General features: G+C 42.3%; 1 protein-coding gene across 14 annotated transcripts in view; it reads right to left on the bottom strand.

Moving 5' to 3' along the window:
- The window catches only part of nrxn3b (neurexin 3b), a 436,915-nt gene extending 420,259 nt beyond the window's left edge, over positions 1–16,656 (bottom strand). For 5 of the 14 annotated variants that reach the window (XM_074684954.1, XM_074684945.1, XM_074684948.1 and 2 more), the window contains exons 1-4: positions 16,355–16,641; positions 10,679–11,794; positions 5,799–5,816; positions 5,401–5,427 (exon numbers count right to left, since the gene is read on the bottom strand). In XM_074684954.1, the coding sequence (XP_074541055.1) occupies positions 5,401–5,427; positions 5,799–5,816; positions 10,679–11,375 (742 nt within the window). In that variant the 5' untranslated portion in view covers positions 11,376–11,794; positions 16,355–16,641. Of the gene's footprint in view, positions 1–5,400; positions 5,428–5,798; positions 5,817–10,678; positions 11,795–16,354 lie in introns of all 14 variants that reach the window. The other 9 variants (XM_074684951.1, XM_074684953.1, XR_012599431.1 and 6 more) reach the window with 8 other exon arrangements.
- Positions 16,657–17,308: the final 652 nt, after the last annotated feature.

Here is a 17,308-nt window from a genome sequence, read left to right as displayed (position 1 = left end):
CTGTGTTCATGACCAGCATGGAAAAACGACTACTCTTCCTCTCCCTCACAGTCACAAGGATGCATTTAGGTACCCAAACATGGTACCTTTTGATTTCACATGTATCTGTACCCAGTACTTTTGACAGAATTCAGTCTGTACACCATAAAAGTACCTAATCCAGTACCCATCCTTATCCACAACAGCTTCTCTCCATCTGCTGTAAGACTCACAACACAGGGGGGTGAGAAATAGAGCACCCCACACTTCACCAACTACTTCACTGAGCAAAAGCAACAATTAGGGAAATTGTGCAATAATAAAAAAGCGTGATATATACCCTGGAAGATTCCTGTTGTGCAATAACAAAATAGAAAACTCATGTGTTTTAAAAACATTTCTGCTTTTATGTTGAAGAAGGTGTGAATTTTTTAGTGTGTATCTCATCAGTACCTTTTGTATTTTCTGCTTCATTTATTATGCTGCTCTCTGATCTTTTGTGCTGCTCTTCTATCTTTTATACGTTTGATGTTTTTGAAGCCAGCTCCTGGAGCACAACATGAACTTCCAATTTACCTGTATGTGGTCTGTAAAATGGCGATATACACTCTTTCTTCTTAAGTAAAATGAAATCTTTTTTGTCCTGCTGTGCCATCAAACATGTATGGATATAATATGATTTTTTTATGGCCTGGAAAACTTAACCTGAAAAGTGAACCCTACAGCTTGGCTTGAGATCTTCTCTTACAGAAAAGGACCACTTACAATTTTTTTGAATGTATTAACAAGCAGTAATTGTCTCTATCCTAGAATCAAAGAAAAACACAGCCTTAACATATTCAACTGCTAATATTTTGTTTGCTTTGACTAATAATACACTCTCCCAAGTGAGGCACTGCTCATCTTTGCAGCTACTGGCAACTGGCAGCCACACAACACATCACTGCTGTGTAGGCTACTGTTTCTGAATGTGAAATGAACACAAACGATTTGTGCTTTGATGGAAACGATAAGCCTGTGCCCTGTGAAGACAACCACTGCACAACAATTTCATACCACTTCTCATAATTTATGAAGCCTACAACATGACCATTAATGTCCCGAACAACCCAGAGTTTAAGATAGATGGGGATCGATGGGCAGCAAGAGCCAACACATCACCAGGGTTATCACTGGGCACCTCGCTTTATCAGAGCTGTGCCAGTTAAGCCCTCGACATCTCAGTGAGGCTGAAAAGTTATCACTCAGGAACCAACCCTCTCTAGATAGCTCTTATCCTCTTAATGAAAAGGAACTATTTTTTCTGAAGGGTGTGTTATCAGTTGGTTGCACCAAACTGAAGACTTGCTGATACACAGTCACATAATAACACATTTAGGATGTATCCGAGGCATTTATGGAGTCAATGTTTGGATCAGAGCCACACAAGTTAACACAGACAACTTCTTCTTTTTACCAGTGACTGAGATCAAAAGTGAGTATTTACATCTCAAATGTTGTACCCATAGACTGTATATAGAGTGGACAGCATGGCTCCGCCATTTATCATTGTGCGATTTTGAAGCCAAAATACCCCTTCACAGGCGCAGCCATTGGCAGCAATTGCAACCAGAGTTTGCGCAGTAGAAACGATGAGGGATTCTGAAAGAATCTGAGTGGGGCTGGGTGACAAAAATAATATATATTTTTTTTCTTTCGAGAGTCTGATCACTTTTTGACTCTACCTCCCAACATATTTTACAACCCCCAGAAAAAATACACGAGAACGGCAGCTGTCAATCATCGTTAAACGTTACGTAAAGCCTTGTTTTTAACCTCGTATGACTAATGAAAAAGAAACTTTTCAGAAAAAATAGGACTTGAATACAAGACAGCAAAATGATATCTTCAAATCACCACAACAATTGGACGTGAGAAAAATTTCTACGAGGTGTATAATTTTTTTAAAATTTGACCACAGCCCATCTGGAATGGCTGGAAAGACAGATTTTTTCACCTATACTGCAGCCAGCCAGCAGGGGGAGCAGTTTTTGTGGCGACCTCACTTCTAGCCGAGAAAGCAGACGTCCACTTTTTTTTTACAGTCTATGGTTGTACTGTATCCACTCCCAAAGTTACCAAGTTACAGTTAATTAAAGTGTTATTCAACTCACTAGCATAATTCGCTGTTGCCCTCTGCGGCAAGAGGAGGCACACACGAATGTACAAGACATATGACCGCACAGACAACTACACAGTGTATCACATGGCTTTGATGAATGAATAATGAGGACACTCTCTGCATGGCTACAGTACACAGAAGCATAGGGCTGTGACCTCATTCGAATGAAGCCAAATGTCAGGTCACGTTCACCAATCAGCTCCTTTTCAACCCTGAACTGTCACATTTAATTAAACACTCGCACACAAACATGCATACCTTTATACATGTAAACATGTAAACATGTTCTCCCAACTTCCACAAAGACAGTTTATTATTCATATGTTCTGTATGTTAGGTCTAAATAATCCATCATACAGCATCCTCTCATCACGCTCATGACTTCATATTTAACTGTGATAATCACTTAGTCTCAAGAACTGGCTGCACATTTTTTTCTCCATCTCCACTCATCTCTCCGTTCAATCACTCACCCTTCATGCAACAGTGAATGTGGGCGCTTGCTAGCTGCAGCATCCCCAGATTTTCTCTCTCTTTCTCACTCAGACGCACAAATGAGCATATGCACACGATTAATGAACACACATAATGAATGATTAACCAGTGGCAGCACAGGCGCAGATTCAACACGCATACGAAGGCAGAGGAACACAAACACACGCTCGCACACACACGCTCGCACAGCTCGAGCAGTGCAAAGAAGAGTACAGTAGGGAAAAAAGGACTGCAGTACCTTTGTTTCTACCTACAGTTTTTTGGAGAGGAGAAAGGGTCCGTAGAGAGTAAAGAGGGAAGAGTGTCATCCCGCGCAGAGCACCAGAGAAAGACAGCAAAAAGTGGGGATAACTGCAGTTAGTCTGGAGTGAGCCACAACACTATTAACTGACACTTGCATGCAAAATGTTGACAGTCATGCAAATGGTGGGAAATGGTAAAGGCACACACAGGCAGCACATGACTGTTATTCCACAGATTAAGCAAATTTTCCCTATTTTAGGGGTTACATTGTGAATTTCAGCCCAACACTGACTTTATTGCAATTGAAGCTCGGTGTCACTGAGGAGTCTATTGTCCTGAGTTTAATAAAAGGAAGGTCATGAATGACATGCTGACGAAGCTTTTCTAAAGACACACCAATTGTTAGCATCAAGGCCGATATGAATACAAGAACACAAAGCCTATTCTGGTATTGATGTCTCCTTTTCAAACAGGTTATGAGATTTGCTGTATTTTAGGTGTCGCTAGTAGACCAATCTAAAATATCACTTGTCCATGTCTGGGCTTTCAGGTAGACAGTGCGACACTTTTCTTCACATCTAACCATGACAAAACTTCTCAGTGTGTCTATCAGGTGACTTCTGCCTGACTTTTTTTGTACAAGCTTCCAGACCTTGAATTGTTGCAGATTTACTTTGGCATCCTCGGCTGTTTCTATACAAAAAATGCTTTAAAGGGGCTGTGAGGAGTTTGAAAGTGATCTTGAAAAAGTCTCCCTTCTAGATATATGCCTGATCATAATCCACACTTTAAAATGAGATTTTCAGCGCAAATACATGTTATTTTAAATTGCTACTTCTTAGCTTCCAGTTTGGCTAATTAGCCTTTAGCTTGGGCTGTATCACTCTATAGCTTTGGAGCTGAACTGTTTGTGATAATGTTCATTCCAACCCACAGTCAGCCGTTACTCTGCAGTGGTCTGTTCAAACTTGAGAGTCTATCAATAAAATGCAGAGTGAGGTTACGTTAGCTCTGCTAGGTAGACGATTAGCAAGACATAGCTAACCAGAATTTACTAACCTTACACATTACAGACATGTCCTAGAGCACCGGGCTGCTAGCTGTGCTAAATATAAATAGCTACTAAACTACTCACAAACTGACAGTGTTTACTTGTTGTCACATTAGCCTACAGATACACTAGAGCACCGAACTGCCACTGCCGCTAACATTTAGTCAGCTTGATGTCACGTTGCAAACTGTAGCACTATGTATCTGTACTGGTAAGCCCCCTACCTCGATGCGTTGTATCCAGTTAAAAAGTTGTCTTGAACAAAGAAAATTTATTTGGATCTGATCTCTATTTAATCCCAAAACAAATATACGCTTCACTAAAAGTAATTTACAGCAGTGTGAGGAGACTCAATACAATTCGTTAAAAATAGATCCTCCTCATAGCATCTTTAAGTTTGCTCTACAGCCACTTTTAGATTCAACCTCAGCAGTGATAAAAAACCTTTAAAAACACAAAAAGCACAACAATGCATCTGTGAACTATTCTTCCATTGCCAGGATATGTTTCTAAGTGACAAATTGGCAAAATATGTTTAAGTTGTCACACAGCTCACTTCTGTTTTAAGGGCTGATAACAGATCATGGTTTAGTTCAGGTCAGGAAAAGACTTCAATGCAAACGATGATGATGCAAGTGATGCAAATATTCTTAACTGTAGTTATAGCTGAGGCTAGGCAAAAAAACAAAAAAAACAACATGTATTTGAAGTAAGAGAAATATGTTGGCTATGGTTTGAAAGAGAAGCTGACATTAAATGTAGTTGCATCACTGACGGGATGCAGTCTGAGGGATTAAAGTCTGAGTCGATACACAATCATCACACCCCTCTCTTCATCCAGAACTACTTCTCTACTCCAGCTCAGGATGTAAATATGGAAATAATTGGCAGCAATACTAAGCTCTGTCTTTCATGTGCACCTTACCTAACATGACACTGTTTGCTTTTTATTTTCTTCTTCCCCTTCTCTACCTCCAGACCCCTCTTCCTCTTACTCCGAGCTGTCTACCCTAATTTCAGTGATTTTCTTCTCAACCCTCCTGCTTCCCTGGATTTCATCCTCCCCCCCTCCCCTACCGAGTCGCTGCAGAGGTCGAACAGGAACAGTGGAGTGTGTCACTGCATGTTAGCCGTGGAACTGAGAACAGTACACAATTATGTAATACACAGAAACCTGGGTGAATAAAGGGTGAGGATACACGGAGCCATGGAGAGGGGGGAAGAGAGCGTGCAGCGTGGTGGAGGTGAGATGAGAAACATGCCGCGCCGCCATGCAGCCCTTCTCCCTCCCTTTCAACACACACACACAAACACACAAAAACCCTCCCACTTCTCTGCAGGAGCAATGCAACACACAAATGCACACGGACAGGTAGTGGAGGCACACGGCGTAACATTACGCCCCAAAACCAAGCCAGGCGCGAGTGAACAAGAAAACAACAGAACTCTAGAAAGACAAAGAACAGAGTACCTTGCTCTGCCTTCAGGTGTGCGAGGCCTTGGAGAGAAAAACCAGAGAGGGACAGAGAGAGGATTTAGGAAAACAACAGCACACCAATACCACAGTTGTATTGTCAGTTTGCATGCTTTGTATGAGGACAAAACATGGCGAGCACACTAAAAGCAAAGCTTTCCCAGATGCATTTAAAAGCTTTCTGTTGGAGTAGACAAACGGCTAATAAAGAGTGCAATACAGTGTGAATTTAAAGTAGCTCTGCAGGTTGTTAAATCAATAAAGAGCATTTCTGAATTAAAGAACAAGGTTACTGGTACATTTTTGCAACTGACTGGGTAAGAAAATTTAAAAAGTTAAGATGAAATTTTGTTCATGTTTAGCCAAAAGTAGTAAAAGTCCTTCTTAAAACTCACCTGGTGTTCTCTGGACTGCTGTGGAGTAATCACAGAAGAGCAGGAAGAGCAAAGAGAAGTCCAGAATTAGCGACACACTTTAACCAAGTTTGCATGTGGAGCTAGCATGCAAACAAAACACACTACTATGCTTTTTTTCCATGTAAGGGGGCACAGAGCTGCCCCTTTACATGCCTGATCAAAATAACAGTATTAACCCCTGTGGAGAGAAACACTTCACTCTAAATCTGTCCCGTTTGTTCTTGGAATCAGATCAACGTTACACCTTTGTTAAAACAACTCTGTCACATTTCGAATATCGTCACAGAAACATAATATTCAACACCTCAAATCACACAAGACACCTCACACACGTTAAAGAAGCATAAATCTGTGATGATTTATGGTGTCGTGAGGTTTGTGGATTTTTGGATGCTCCTCCTCAGACCCATATCTTTCTCCTCCACCGCCCCATTTTGCCCTTTTCACCCCACATCCAACCGTTCCCCTTACACCAACCCAAATTCAACACAGCTCTTGCGATTGTCTCAGGGGAATGCTCACCAAGGGAACTCAAAGCGTGGGAAGAAGAAGAATAATGAATAAGTCAGACATTAAGTTTCAACTCTTGCTGAAAAAAAAACATTCTCACCAGGATTTTAGCCATGGACGACACCTTCAGGGTGTCAAACATGCCACTCTGGTTTAGATCACTCCTGAACCCAGCCTGGGTGAATCTGAGGGTATGTGTTGGGTTTTCATGCAGCATCCTTCGTAACCCTTCTGTATCAAACTTGGTGCTTGTGGGCTTAAATTAATATTGAGAGATTTCTGTAATCAAAGCCCCTCGAGAGCATCAAGGACTGACAAGAGGAAATTAAACAAATCTTAATTAAGACGGACCACATTAGACATTTCAAGTGTCGGCTCTAATGCAAAATATCTGATGTAAATTTGACTCAGTGCTGTGCCTTGATCTCTGCTCAGGCTGCATGAAGCCTGGCCTGTTTCCCACCACTGAATATAGCAAAGGATTTTCATGCTTTATTTTCCTCTTTGGTGACATTAAGCCCTTTTATGATTCAACAAACTCAGCTGAGGACATAAATATCATTGGACAGAGGGCATATGGAGAGGGGAAAGATTGGAAGAAAGGCTAGGTAAAAAAAAAAAAAAACCTTTAGGGAGTCAAAATGGCTGCTACTTCTCCTCCAGCACCAGAAGGGTGACATTGGGAGAGGAAAAAGGACGTGGGGGGAGGGAAGAAGGGAGGAAGTGGCCAGCTGATGGACAGCGGCGTTACAGCTCCACCTCTCAAGAACTTAAAAACCCCTGACCGAGCCGGCTCATGTGTTTGCATACACTTGGTGTGCGTGTTAACCGCTCAGTTCCCCATGTAGATAAAACCCTTTCTCTTGATGCGACAGCACCCAGAACAAGCCAATGTGCTGAGGAGGACATGTGGTCCGAGCGTAATCCTCTGCTCTATTTTACTAGCAGCTTCACCACTCAAATCCAAACATAATTTTCAGCTCGGGCACTAGACACAAATGCCCTCTGCGCTGGAATCAGCCACGTCCCCCGCACCGTTTTTTCCTTTTTTTTCCCCATGACCTACTTTTTATAGTAAGATTATTGTAACTGTCATTTTTTCCATGTCTGTTTATTAATCCCCAAAGCTAAGCCTGAAGGCACCATTTTAGCACTTGCTTAACAGTTTGCTTGCCCAAGCCTTCAATTACTAGCCTTCCATCAAACCAGTGTGAATATTTTTTTTTTTTGATAAAAAGGACCTTGAACTGTTATTTCAAAGGATGGATGTGTGAATCTGAAAGGGAGAATGTTTTACATATTCATCTACCAGTCCAGTGTGGTTCCTAATGACCTTGGCCTTATGCATATCACATCCTAACTGCAAAACCCAGAGGTATTCAAGAGACTTCATAATGTCACCCCTATTAATTTAATTGAACTGAATGAGGGACAATATCTGGATCATTACCATAAAAGATACTGCTGTTTGCTCAGCTGAGAATCATGTTGATTTTAAAGATGATTCAACAGAAGGAAGTAAGAGTTATAAACGGAGACACGATTGCAGAACAGCCTGCCAAAGTTGACTCGTGTGAAGAGCGAGTGGTAAAGGGGTGTCTAATTCCAGCTCCATGCCCTGACACAGTTAGTCAGTGATACATCCTGATCCACACGGAGGAGGAGGGACCCAACATGTGTTTTACGGCCAACTGTTTTTGGTGTTAAGCTGCTAGCCGAGCTGCATGGTTGAAGGGAAAAGCTGCAAGAGTTTAAAGAGAGTGGGACAGAGAGGACGGTTGCATGACTCCCAGTGTGTTGGAGCGATGATGCTTCAGCAGAATGCTAACCCAGCTGTCCCATGATGCGAAAAAATGCAAACCAAGAAAGGGCAGATAGTGTGGGGATATGGGGATTTTTTTTTGCACAGGAAAGGCTCTGCAGTTTTTCCTTTTTCCATTTTTTTTTTTTTAATCTCACGTAAATTCTACCCACTTCTCATATTTTGCTTCTAGGCCAGTGGGCTAGCAGGCTACCATTAGGAATACGGCTGGCAAAATGCTTCTGAGGCCCAGTCCACTCAGTCAGTCAGCCATCTGCCCATGTTAACGAGCAGCTCCGGGGCCTTGTTGTTGTTGTGTGTGTGTGTGTGTGTGTGTGTGTGTGTGTGTGTGCACGCCTGCTAAATGCAAATGCGTCTGAGCGCGTTGATGCCAGACCCGGCCTGCGCAGCCTGATAATGTTACGTATAAATATTCACAGGTTTGACAGATTGCTTTCATTGCTCGTTAATGTAGAGCATAATCAACAGTATGCAGATAAAGACAGGTGTGCTGAGCAGTTGTTCACATCTAACTGCAACCAAATGGCAAAGTTTGAGAGCTCTAAAGCATTAGCTGCTTCAGGGGAAGCTCAAACAACAAGTGTTATGGCTCTTGTAGACATGTGGACGCAACGATAAAAGTTTGCATGGTAGTTTGCCGACGGACGGTTTGAATAGACGCTGTTTGTGCAGGCATTTTCCAGGCAAATTAGCCATCTCTGTTCTCATTATCCTCCTAATTATGGCTCCCTGTCTCTGTGGCATAATCAACAATCAGCCACATCAGTTAATGGGAAGGCAGGAAAGAGCAGCAGTCACATCAGCTGGGAGCTACCCTTCATGCCACGCTCTTTTATGGCTTGAAAACAAAAGAAGTTGGAGAGGAGGTGTGCAAAAACATGTGCTGGTCTGTGCAAGGAAGACAGAGCAGAAGTAAGAAGGGTCAGTGCTTGTCCTACAGCTGACCTCCTGGGACAAATTGGGGTACAAGGGCCTGTGGTGGATGCACTCATCACACTCGCTTTGCCCCGGGGCGAAGCTATGCCCGTCTCTTCTTCGTGAAAGCTGTCTGGTTGACTCACAGACACACTCTTTAAGTCTTGGTTGTTCTACCACGAAGATGTCACCGCTCCCCTATCGGCTCAGGGTGCTCTCAGACAAATGGATCACTTCCTCCTTCCCCACCTCCTCCACCTCCTCCTCTTCTTGCTGCTTTGACTGTTCGACAGAGGCAATGAGCGAATGGGATGAAGCGAAAAGAGGGCAAGTCCAGTCCGTCCGCTTGACTGCTCTGCAACCAGCACATCGCGTGCTATCCGCAGCAATGCCACAGGCTAGTGCTTGGGATTTAAGCTCCAAACAGCTTCGTTTGAGCAGCAAATGATAGGACACGTTATGAAACCAAACACAGCGAAACCACTACACAAAGAATCTGCAATTGCTTATTCAAACTGCATGCTTATATGGCAGGAAACTATAACGTCTTAACTGTATCGGACGTGTTTTAAAATAGCCTGCAAACAGAGCTGTAGCATTCAGTGAGCGTGAGCATTCCCCTGGTTTTCAGTGCAATAAAGTCATCCCTAAACCATGTCAGCTTGATTTTGACAGGCAGGAAGTGGGTCAGCGGTGGAGGAAATTTGACATGGGTCTATTCACACATAGTTATCTTTCACAGCCCATACACAAGAAGAAAAGAGAATAAGATTATTGTGAAATAGTGTATTTTCAGGATTATTAAATATCTTGCATGACACTGAAGATGCAGAAGCAGAAAGAGAAGGAAGTGGAGTTATTCTTGGCATCATCTGACATTAATCTAAAGGCCATGAGAAGTGGTTTGAAATGAAACATGTAGATTTGAAGACAAAGTGGCTCGAGCAGGAGATACAGTACAAGGAAAATCACAGGCTTGTTTGATAGCAGACATAAGTATTAGCTGGAAAAACCATAGTATGTTTGCCTACACTTTTAAAGGTGTGAAGATAGAAAAAGATAGAATATTGTCAAAGTGCTGCAGCTCATTCCACCCCCCAAAAAAGAGATGACCTTGGCACAGAAGCAGAGGGAAACTAGATGAAGTTGTTTCTCATCCAAACACAGTGTATACCTTCAGGTCCCTGCACCAGCTTGCAGGAGCTGAATACATTTAACGGAGAGAAGAGAACTGAGTGTTGTAATTTTAGTCATATCAGCTAATGCTGTATCCACCGCTTCCTCATCAAAAGTAATAACTGTGAAGGAAGAGGAAACGCTGAGCACATCACCTCCAATTTAACTCCCACATGAAATATGAAGACTTTCTAAGAGGAGCAACAACATGGAAAGAAACATTATGATTCAGGGAGTTTTAAGCCACAAAGTGTTAGGCAGTTTTAACATGAAATGCGATGTAGAAAGAAAATATGAGCTACAGCAAGTTTTTTAAAAAGTGTACCAGTAGGCAAACAGAACATCAGCTCCAAGGTTTATACTTGAATGAAAACTTACAGGATTTTAATCAATATTCTGCGCTTGACACGGAAAGCTCTGGGGGCAGCCCTCTTACCTTCAGTGCAGTATCGACCTACATATCCCGTTTTGGAGCAGTCACAGTAGGTTTCTCCATCTGCCAGCGAGCAGATCCCACCGTTCTCACAGGGGTTGTCCGTGCAGAGGCCCATCATTTCCAAGCGTACTTTCTGACTGTTGATGAGTGTGGGTAGCTTACTTCCATAACTGAGGTCTGTGATAATTCCCTTGAAAGGTGGCAACTCACGGACAGAGGGCAGGGTGATGGCCGATGTGCGGATGTCCCCGGGGAGTCCTCCCAGGAAGAGGTCGCTGACTATCTTCATGAACTGTCTCTGGGGCCGCACCTCCTCTGTCTTGGTCTGACCGTCCACGGCCAAGCCAGTCCGCAAATTGTGCCTATTGATGGCAGCAAAGTGCCAGCGGCTGTCGTTGACCATCTTGTTGGAGGTGATGGTGGTCTCTGCGCAGTCGATGCTGACACGGAGCTGCAGTTTACCCTCAGATACAGCCAGGAGAAGAAAGTCGCAATATCCGCCGTCGTCGAAATAGAGCAGCAGGCCTTCTGATTCTGAAGTCTTGAATTGAAATGTCAGGTCACTTCTGGAGCTGGCGTCCCAGCGCAGGTAGCGAGCCCACTGACCTTCAGAGCCAGTAAACTCCAGGCCTACGCTCAGGCCCAGCATGGTACTTAGCAGCAAGAGGACATGCCCAGGTATGCTCTTGGGATTCATTGTAGAGAATAAGAGGATAAACCAGATGAGGATGAGAACAGGAGTGAGATCCTCAAAGTGATAACATCTGATTACGCCTGGATTTATCTGCCAATATTATATTCCACATAGATAATTTCACAGTCAAGCAGAGAGGGCAATATCCTCTTTTTATTTGTGAGCTAGATCTAATGTTGATAATGGATGAGCCGAATCTTCTCAGCCAAGGCTACGAAGAAATACACAGGAAAGTATCCAATTCCCCACAAAGTGGACAGGTGAAAGAGCCGAGATGAAGGTGCTCCTTTGTGTATTCTGTCAGTGATTCAGAGCTGCATCTTTGGACTTTTCCTTGAGGCGACTTCCTGGATTGAAGCGCATGACCTTCATTGTTGGTCCAGTTCCGTGCCCCATGGTTCAATCTAACACCTTTGACAAACCTGAAAAAAAAGGAGATCACTTAAACAAAGTGTCATGGCATTCACTGTCAGATGGCACAAAAACAATAAAACAAAACAAAATTAGTGACAATGAATAGGTGGTTTGTAGCCCCATGGGATAGAAGAAATAATGAAATATTTTCAAAATTGCATCTGTTCACATATTATTACTGCAACAAACCAGCTATTTCTTACAATCAAATTGATCCACAACCATCAACAACCCAGAGATCATTTAAAGACAGCATTTTGGAGGGTTTTACCCTGGGACAGAGCCAGGATTTTAGTTCTGGGTGGGCCAGACAAATTTTGCCTGGGCCTTAAGTGACAAAGTTTGTACATCATTCATTTAATTAATTAAAATGACTGACAATAAACTACTACTACTACTAATCGCGCTTTTCAAAAAATTTAAAGATGCTTCACAAGGTAAACAAAGAAAAAGATAGAATTATACAAAATAATCCAATAACAGTAAAAAACTAGACAAAAACAGTTAAAAGGTGCAAGGAAAAAGCAAAGTCAGGATTTCAAGAAGTTGAGTTTGAGAAAGTTACTTTGCAACCAGTAACTTATGCTACTGTGTGTGGTTTTAAAGCAGGTTTGGTTGCTTTTTTTCACCTCTAATTGCATTTTTATAATCTCTGTGTGCATTAGACAGATCTACCTGCAGTTGCTCTCCATGATACTGACCAAAGAGTGGTGCTCTAACGCACCTGAAACCTGCACTGTTACGGCGTTCTATCTGTAATAAGCTGTAAGAGCAAGGAAATTAACCCCAGTAAAAAAAAAAAATCTGCAGTGTTTCCCGAAATGATGTTCTGATCCTGCTCACATAAAGCTGAATTTTTTCTTGACTCATTTTTTTTAGTTATTGTCCAGCAGGCAAAGACCATGACTCATTTTACAAAGACAGACTCAAACACTAACAAGATCAACATGAAGTGACAAAATTTTAAAATGCTCTGTTTGAATTGATTAAAATATAAATAAATAAATAAAACTTAAAGAAAAGCTTAGGGTGAGCCTGGGAACTTTGGGCCCAGCCCTAACACCGCCCCTGGTTTTACCATTACATTACTTTATTTATATAGTCAAGTTGAGACAAATCAGAGGCTGTGCATTTTTTTTTTCCAAAAAGTAGAATATAAAAGCATCTGAGATGAATAGTGTCAGGCCAATGGGTTTGGATTGCTCTATAAGAGGATACCAAAAGCCCTACTCAACTCAGGCTTAACTCTCCATGTGGCTGTTAAATTCCACTAACTAACACCATTATCATCCATTAGTAATTAATAAGAGCATTTCACTTAGCGTACCATGTCTCCCAATTACCCGTTTTAGCTGTTGATCAACGCAGAGAACTATCAAAGTATAATTTGATTTTTTTATGCCTGAACTTTACGATCCAAGTCCCAGGTAGCTGTTTGCACAATAGAATAATTATGTGACAAAAATATTCATTTATGTAAAAGTGACTCCTAGCGCTGATTCTGTGATGAGCAAAAACTCACTGAGGTGAGCCACAACATGTGTTAAGCCTCAAACGTTAGCCTGCTTCCTGTAGGGGCCTGCTGGGATCCTGATAAATATGACTAATTATCCACCACCACTCTCGCTCATTTGCATGTCTTTGGGGGATTACAATCATAAACAGCAATTCAGAAAGATGTAAGGATGGCGCCACTTCATACTTGAATCTTGCTGCTATTAACATTTCTTTTTTCAAATTCTCTCCCGCTGAATGCATATTAATTCTTTTCCCAACACAGAAACCTGGATGACACTGCTGTGGAATATTAACTAGTGCACCAGCCCTTGTTTGCGACTCTTGTACTCATTCAGCTCTGTTTAAATTTGCTCAGCGGGACCAGAAATGATTCACATGGTGAAACCTTATATGTGTGTGTACTCTTCCAGCCCTTTGCCCTTGCAATTGTTTTGGCAGTGGGCTGCCCACCAGACAAATGCATTGTCCAATCATGACAGAAGCACAGCACCATGCAACACAATAGGGCCTTTAACCACCTGCCCTGAATAGTTAATCTTGCTGCAGCAGGCAAGCTATTGAATTCTAGTAACTGATACCTATGCTAATGTACTGCGTGTGCATGCATGTGTGTCCCCGTGAAGGTGTGTGCATGTGTACGTCTCACTGACAACACTAAGTTGCCTGGCTGGATCATTGTCTTTGTCTTAGAAGTGACTCAGTAAGACAGCGCAGAGGTTAAAAGGTTCTGTGTGGTGAAAATAACTCTGAACACAGCTGTGTCAATCCAAACCACTAGCTGTAGAAATGTGCTGTGTGCTCTGCATCCTCTGTACAATCTAATCTTCATATGGCCATGAAACCTGAGATGCAAGAGTGGTATCAAAATTGGCTCTGGCTTCTTTTCAATTAACACAACTTATTGTGTGTGTGTGGGGCCTAACTTAGGCATCAGGTGTCCCTGTGAGCCATAGATATGACAGGGAGTGCTTACAGTGCTAGCATGTTCTCTCTCAGTTAACTAAAGCAGCAATGGGTGAAGAAATTAGTGGTTTCCATAAAGTCAGACACCTTAAACTGAAAAATTATAGAAATTTCAAATCATCATGAGAAACTCTCTGACTATTGCAGCATTTTTATATGTTGTATTTCATGTAAATAACAGCCCAGCTATTGTACAACACATTTTACAGACTTGAGACTTAAGATGAAATGTGCCCTTTAGCTAACCTCATGGCACCCTTACCCATCCCCATTCTCATTCTGAAGAGAAAAATACATAAATAAAAAGCCAATTTGGGTCAATTTAAGAAATAAGTTTTCAATTTTCTAAATAAACACAAGCAACAATTCAACCTTGAGTAATTAAAAAGAAAAAAAAATGTGCAGAATTAGAAATGATACAGATGTGCACTTCACCCTCGTGGTAAACCCTTTCCGTTTCCGTTAGCTATCTTGTTCTTCATAGAGTTATTAGCATGCTAGAATAAGCACATATTTTCTGGGATACATACACGCTGAATTATTAAATGGAAAAGGATATGAGATGACCCGCGCAGGATACCGTCACTGGCTATAAATGATGCATTGATGCACCCAGCTTCAGAGCCGCAGATTTATTGACATGTTTTGTAATACAGCCCATAGACCCCCAGCACACACTGGAGACCCCTCCATCCCCCGCTGTGCACCCTGTCCATCACAGACTGCAGCCTGCAGGAACGATTTAATCCCACATCAGTCACAGCAGACAAGGGGATGCTACGCTGGGAGTGTGTCTGGACCTGCTATACCACTACTGGTCGAACAAAGTAAGGTCCAGGGACCACCGGAGGGCCTTTGGGGAGTTGGATGGCGGTCACTAACAAACAGTGAACAAGATTAGTTTGAAGTCCCAGAATTTTTATTTGGTTCTCAAACAGGAAATGTGTTTAACCCATTTTCCTGACAACTGTCACTACATCCTTTAATCCTTTCATCGTAGTGAGAGGTCCTACACTAAGAGTATCTCTTTTGAGCACAGATGTAAAAAAATGCTCTCAAGCAATAACAAAAATGCTTCATATACGCAAAATTGCTTTGTTTTTAGTCTAGAAATAGTGTCATTTTAAACTCATGGGCTATACAGTAACTATGAAATTGCATTGTTAAAGCCCTTTGACATAATCACTATTCTGTTGTTTTGGTCAGCAATAATCAACAGACCTTAAGGAAAGTCTCTGTCAGCCCGTTTAGAGTAATAGCAGAAGTTATTGCAGGAATATTAAACACAGTTCATGCTTCAGTCTCCATTTAAAGCCACGTTGGAGTGTACATCCCAATTATTTATGTTTTAAAACGTGAGAGACATAGTCAGTGCTGTAATAGATTAAATAAGTTATTTTGCTCATGTGAGAGATGGTGTTATATCTTCAATCGAGAGTAAGCAGGCTAGAAACCCGATCTGCAGCAGCCCTGCACCGATGAATTAAACAGCGGGCAGTAACATTTTCCAGCAGCGCGCCAGCTTTCCCTCTGCTCCTCGCACGGTGGCAGTCTGACTGTTGCTCAAGGGCTCACAAAATCTTGCTTTGAAAAATAGCGAAAGGAAATTTGAGCAACAGCCAGGTGTGTCATTGTTAGAAATCATGCGTTAACCGTCAGAAGTTCTGGCAGTTTCTGCTGTTGTGAATAAAAAACATATCGCGCTATACGGAGCTGTCCCCGCCGAGACACGCGATGCACTGAGCTGAAACTTTCCGTCTCATCGCTTTTGATTCAATCACCTCAAATATGTTTGTCACAAAACCCTGCACTGACAAAAAAAACGTGGTCTCGGGAGATGCGGTTTCACCTCAAATCAGCCGCTCTTGTGTGGTTGAACTGCGGACGAGAGCTTTCAAACTCATCATCCAAACCATCCCATTGCGCTCAAATCTCATTCCAAAGTCACCAATTCTACGTCAAATTCACCGAAATGAAAACTCTTTCAAACGAATCAAGGCTGGTGAAACATAAACGCCTCTCCAAAACGCTTAATGAAGAAAATACATGTCAATAAAACGAATAGCCCAGTTTTACTCTGCTCCTACCTTTTTTTCGTGAAAAGAGATGAACCCGGACGAATAAAGCCTGTGTAAAATATAAATTATAGTAATCCAGAGCAAAAATCCATCCAGAAGGAGTAGTATTTTTAATTGTCTTCAGCCCGGGGCGGCGAGATGCTCATGCTGGTGATGAGAAGGTTATTATAAGTGAGGCGCGGTGGAGGAAACGCAGCGAGTCCTCCTCTCCCCGGCTCAGTGAACGCGCATCTCTCAGCTCGGCTCACTCAGCGCAACTGATGATGGGCCCCTGGATTTCTCCCACACTGACGCTCTGACCCGCCTTCTGCACAGCATTACTCTGCATAGTGAGGGGGGAAAAATCAAGTTGGAGACAAAACTAGGAAAATAGCCCCCCAGGAGAAATTAGTAATTATGAAACGCTTTGTACCGTTTATGTTGCAGTTTACGGCTTGTGCAGAGGAATTAGTAAAAAAAGGACAGGACGCATGCTCACTGAGTGAAAGAGCACGTGTATGTCAGTGCATGTAAATTAAGTTTTAGATCTCTAAAAGGATACACATGCTCCCTGTGCTGTGTGTGCGTGAAGAAGTATAGTATTATAACAGAAGTATCGTAGTATATACTTCGCCAAAGAATGAATTATAAAGAGCTGAGGGGGAAATTATGACATGTTATATGTGTGGTTTTTTTTGTGTGTGTTTTTTTTTTTAATTAACTGCTCTGGCTTCCCAACATTCCAGCTCTGCCTCACTTTCAGCACCTTGGACAACACCAGAGTTTCTCATGTAGGTCCAGTAGTTCGGATGCCAGGGAACTGTCCGTGGTGCTGAACTCCTGTGAAGCGTAAAAGAGGCTAGGAGGATTATGTAGGGAAGAGCAGAGGAGTGGAGAAGCTGGCAGTGCTCAGTTTTCACACTAAATATCACTGCACTCCAAAATGCTCTGGTGCATTTCTTATTACAGACTGTTACATTTATG

This window comes from Halichoeres trimaculatus, unplaced genomic scaffold (assembly GCF_033239565.1).
Source record: "Halichoeres trimaculatus isolate MK-OKI-2021-1 unplaced genomic scaffold, fHalTri1.1 fHalTri1_scaffold_13, whole genome shotgun sequence".
NCBI classification, from domain to species: Eukaryota; Metazoa; Chordata; class Actinopteri; order Labriformes; family Labridae; genus Halichoeres; species Halichoeres trimaculatus.
The sequence above is the reverse complement of the archived record's forward strand: the minus strand, read 5'-3'. Positions and strand labels throughout refer to the sequence as shown.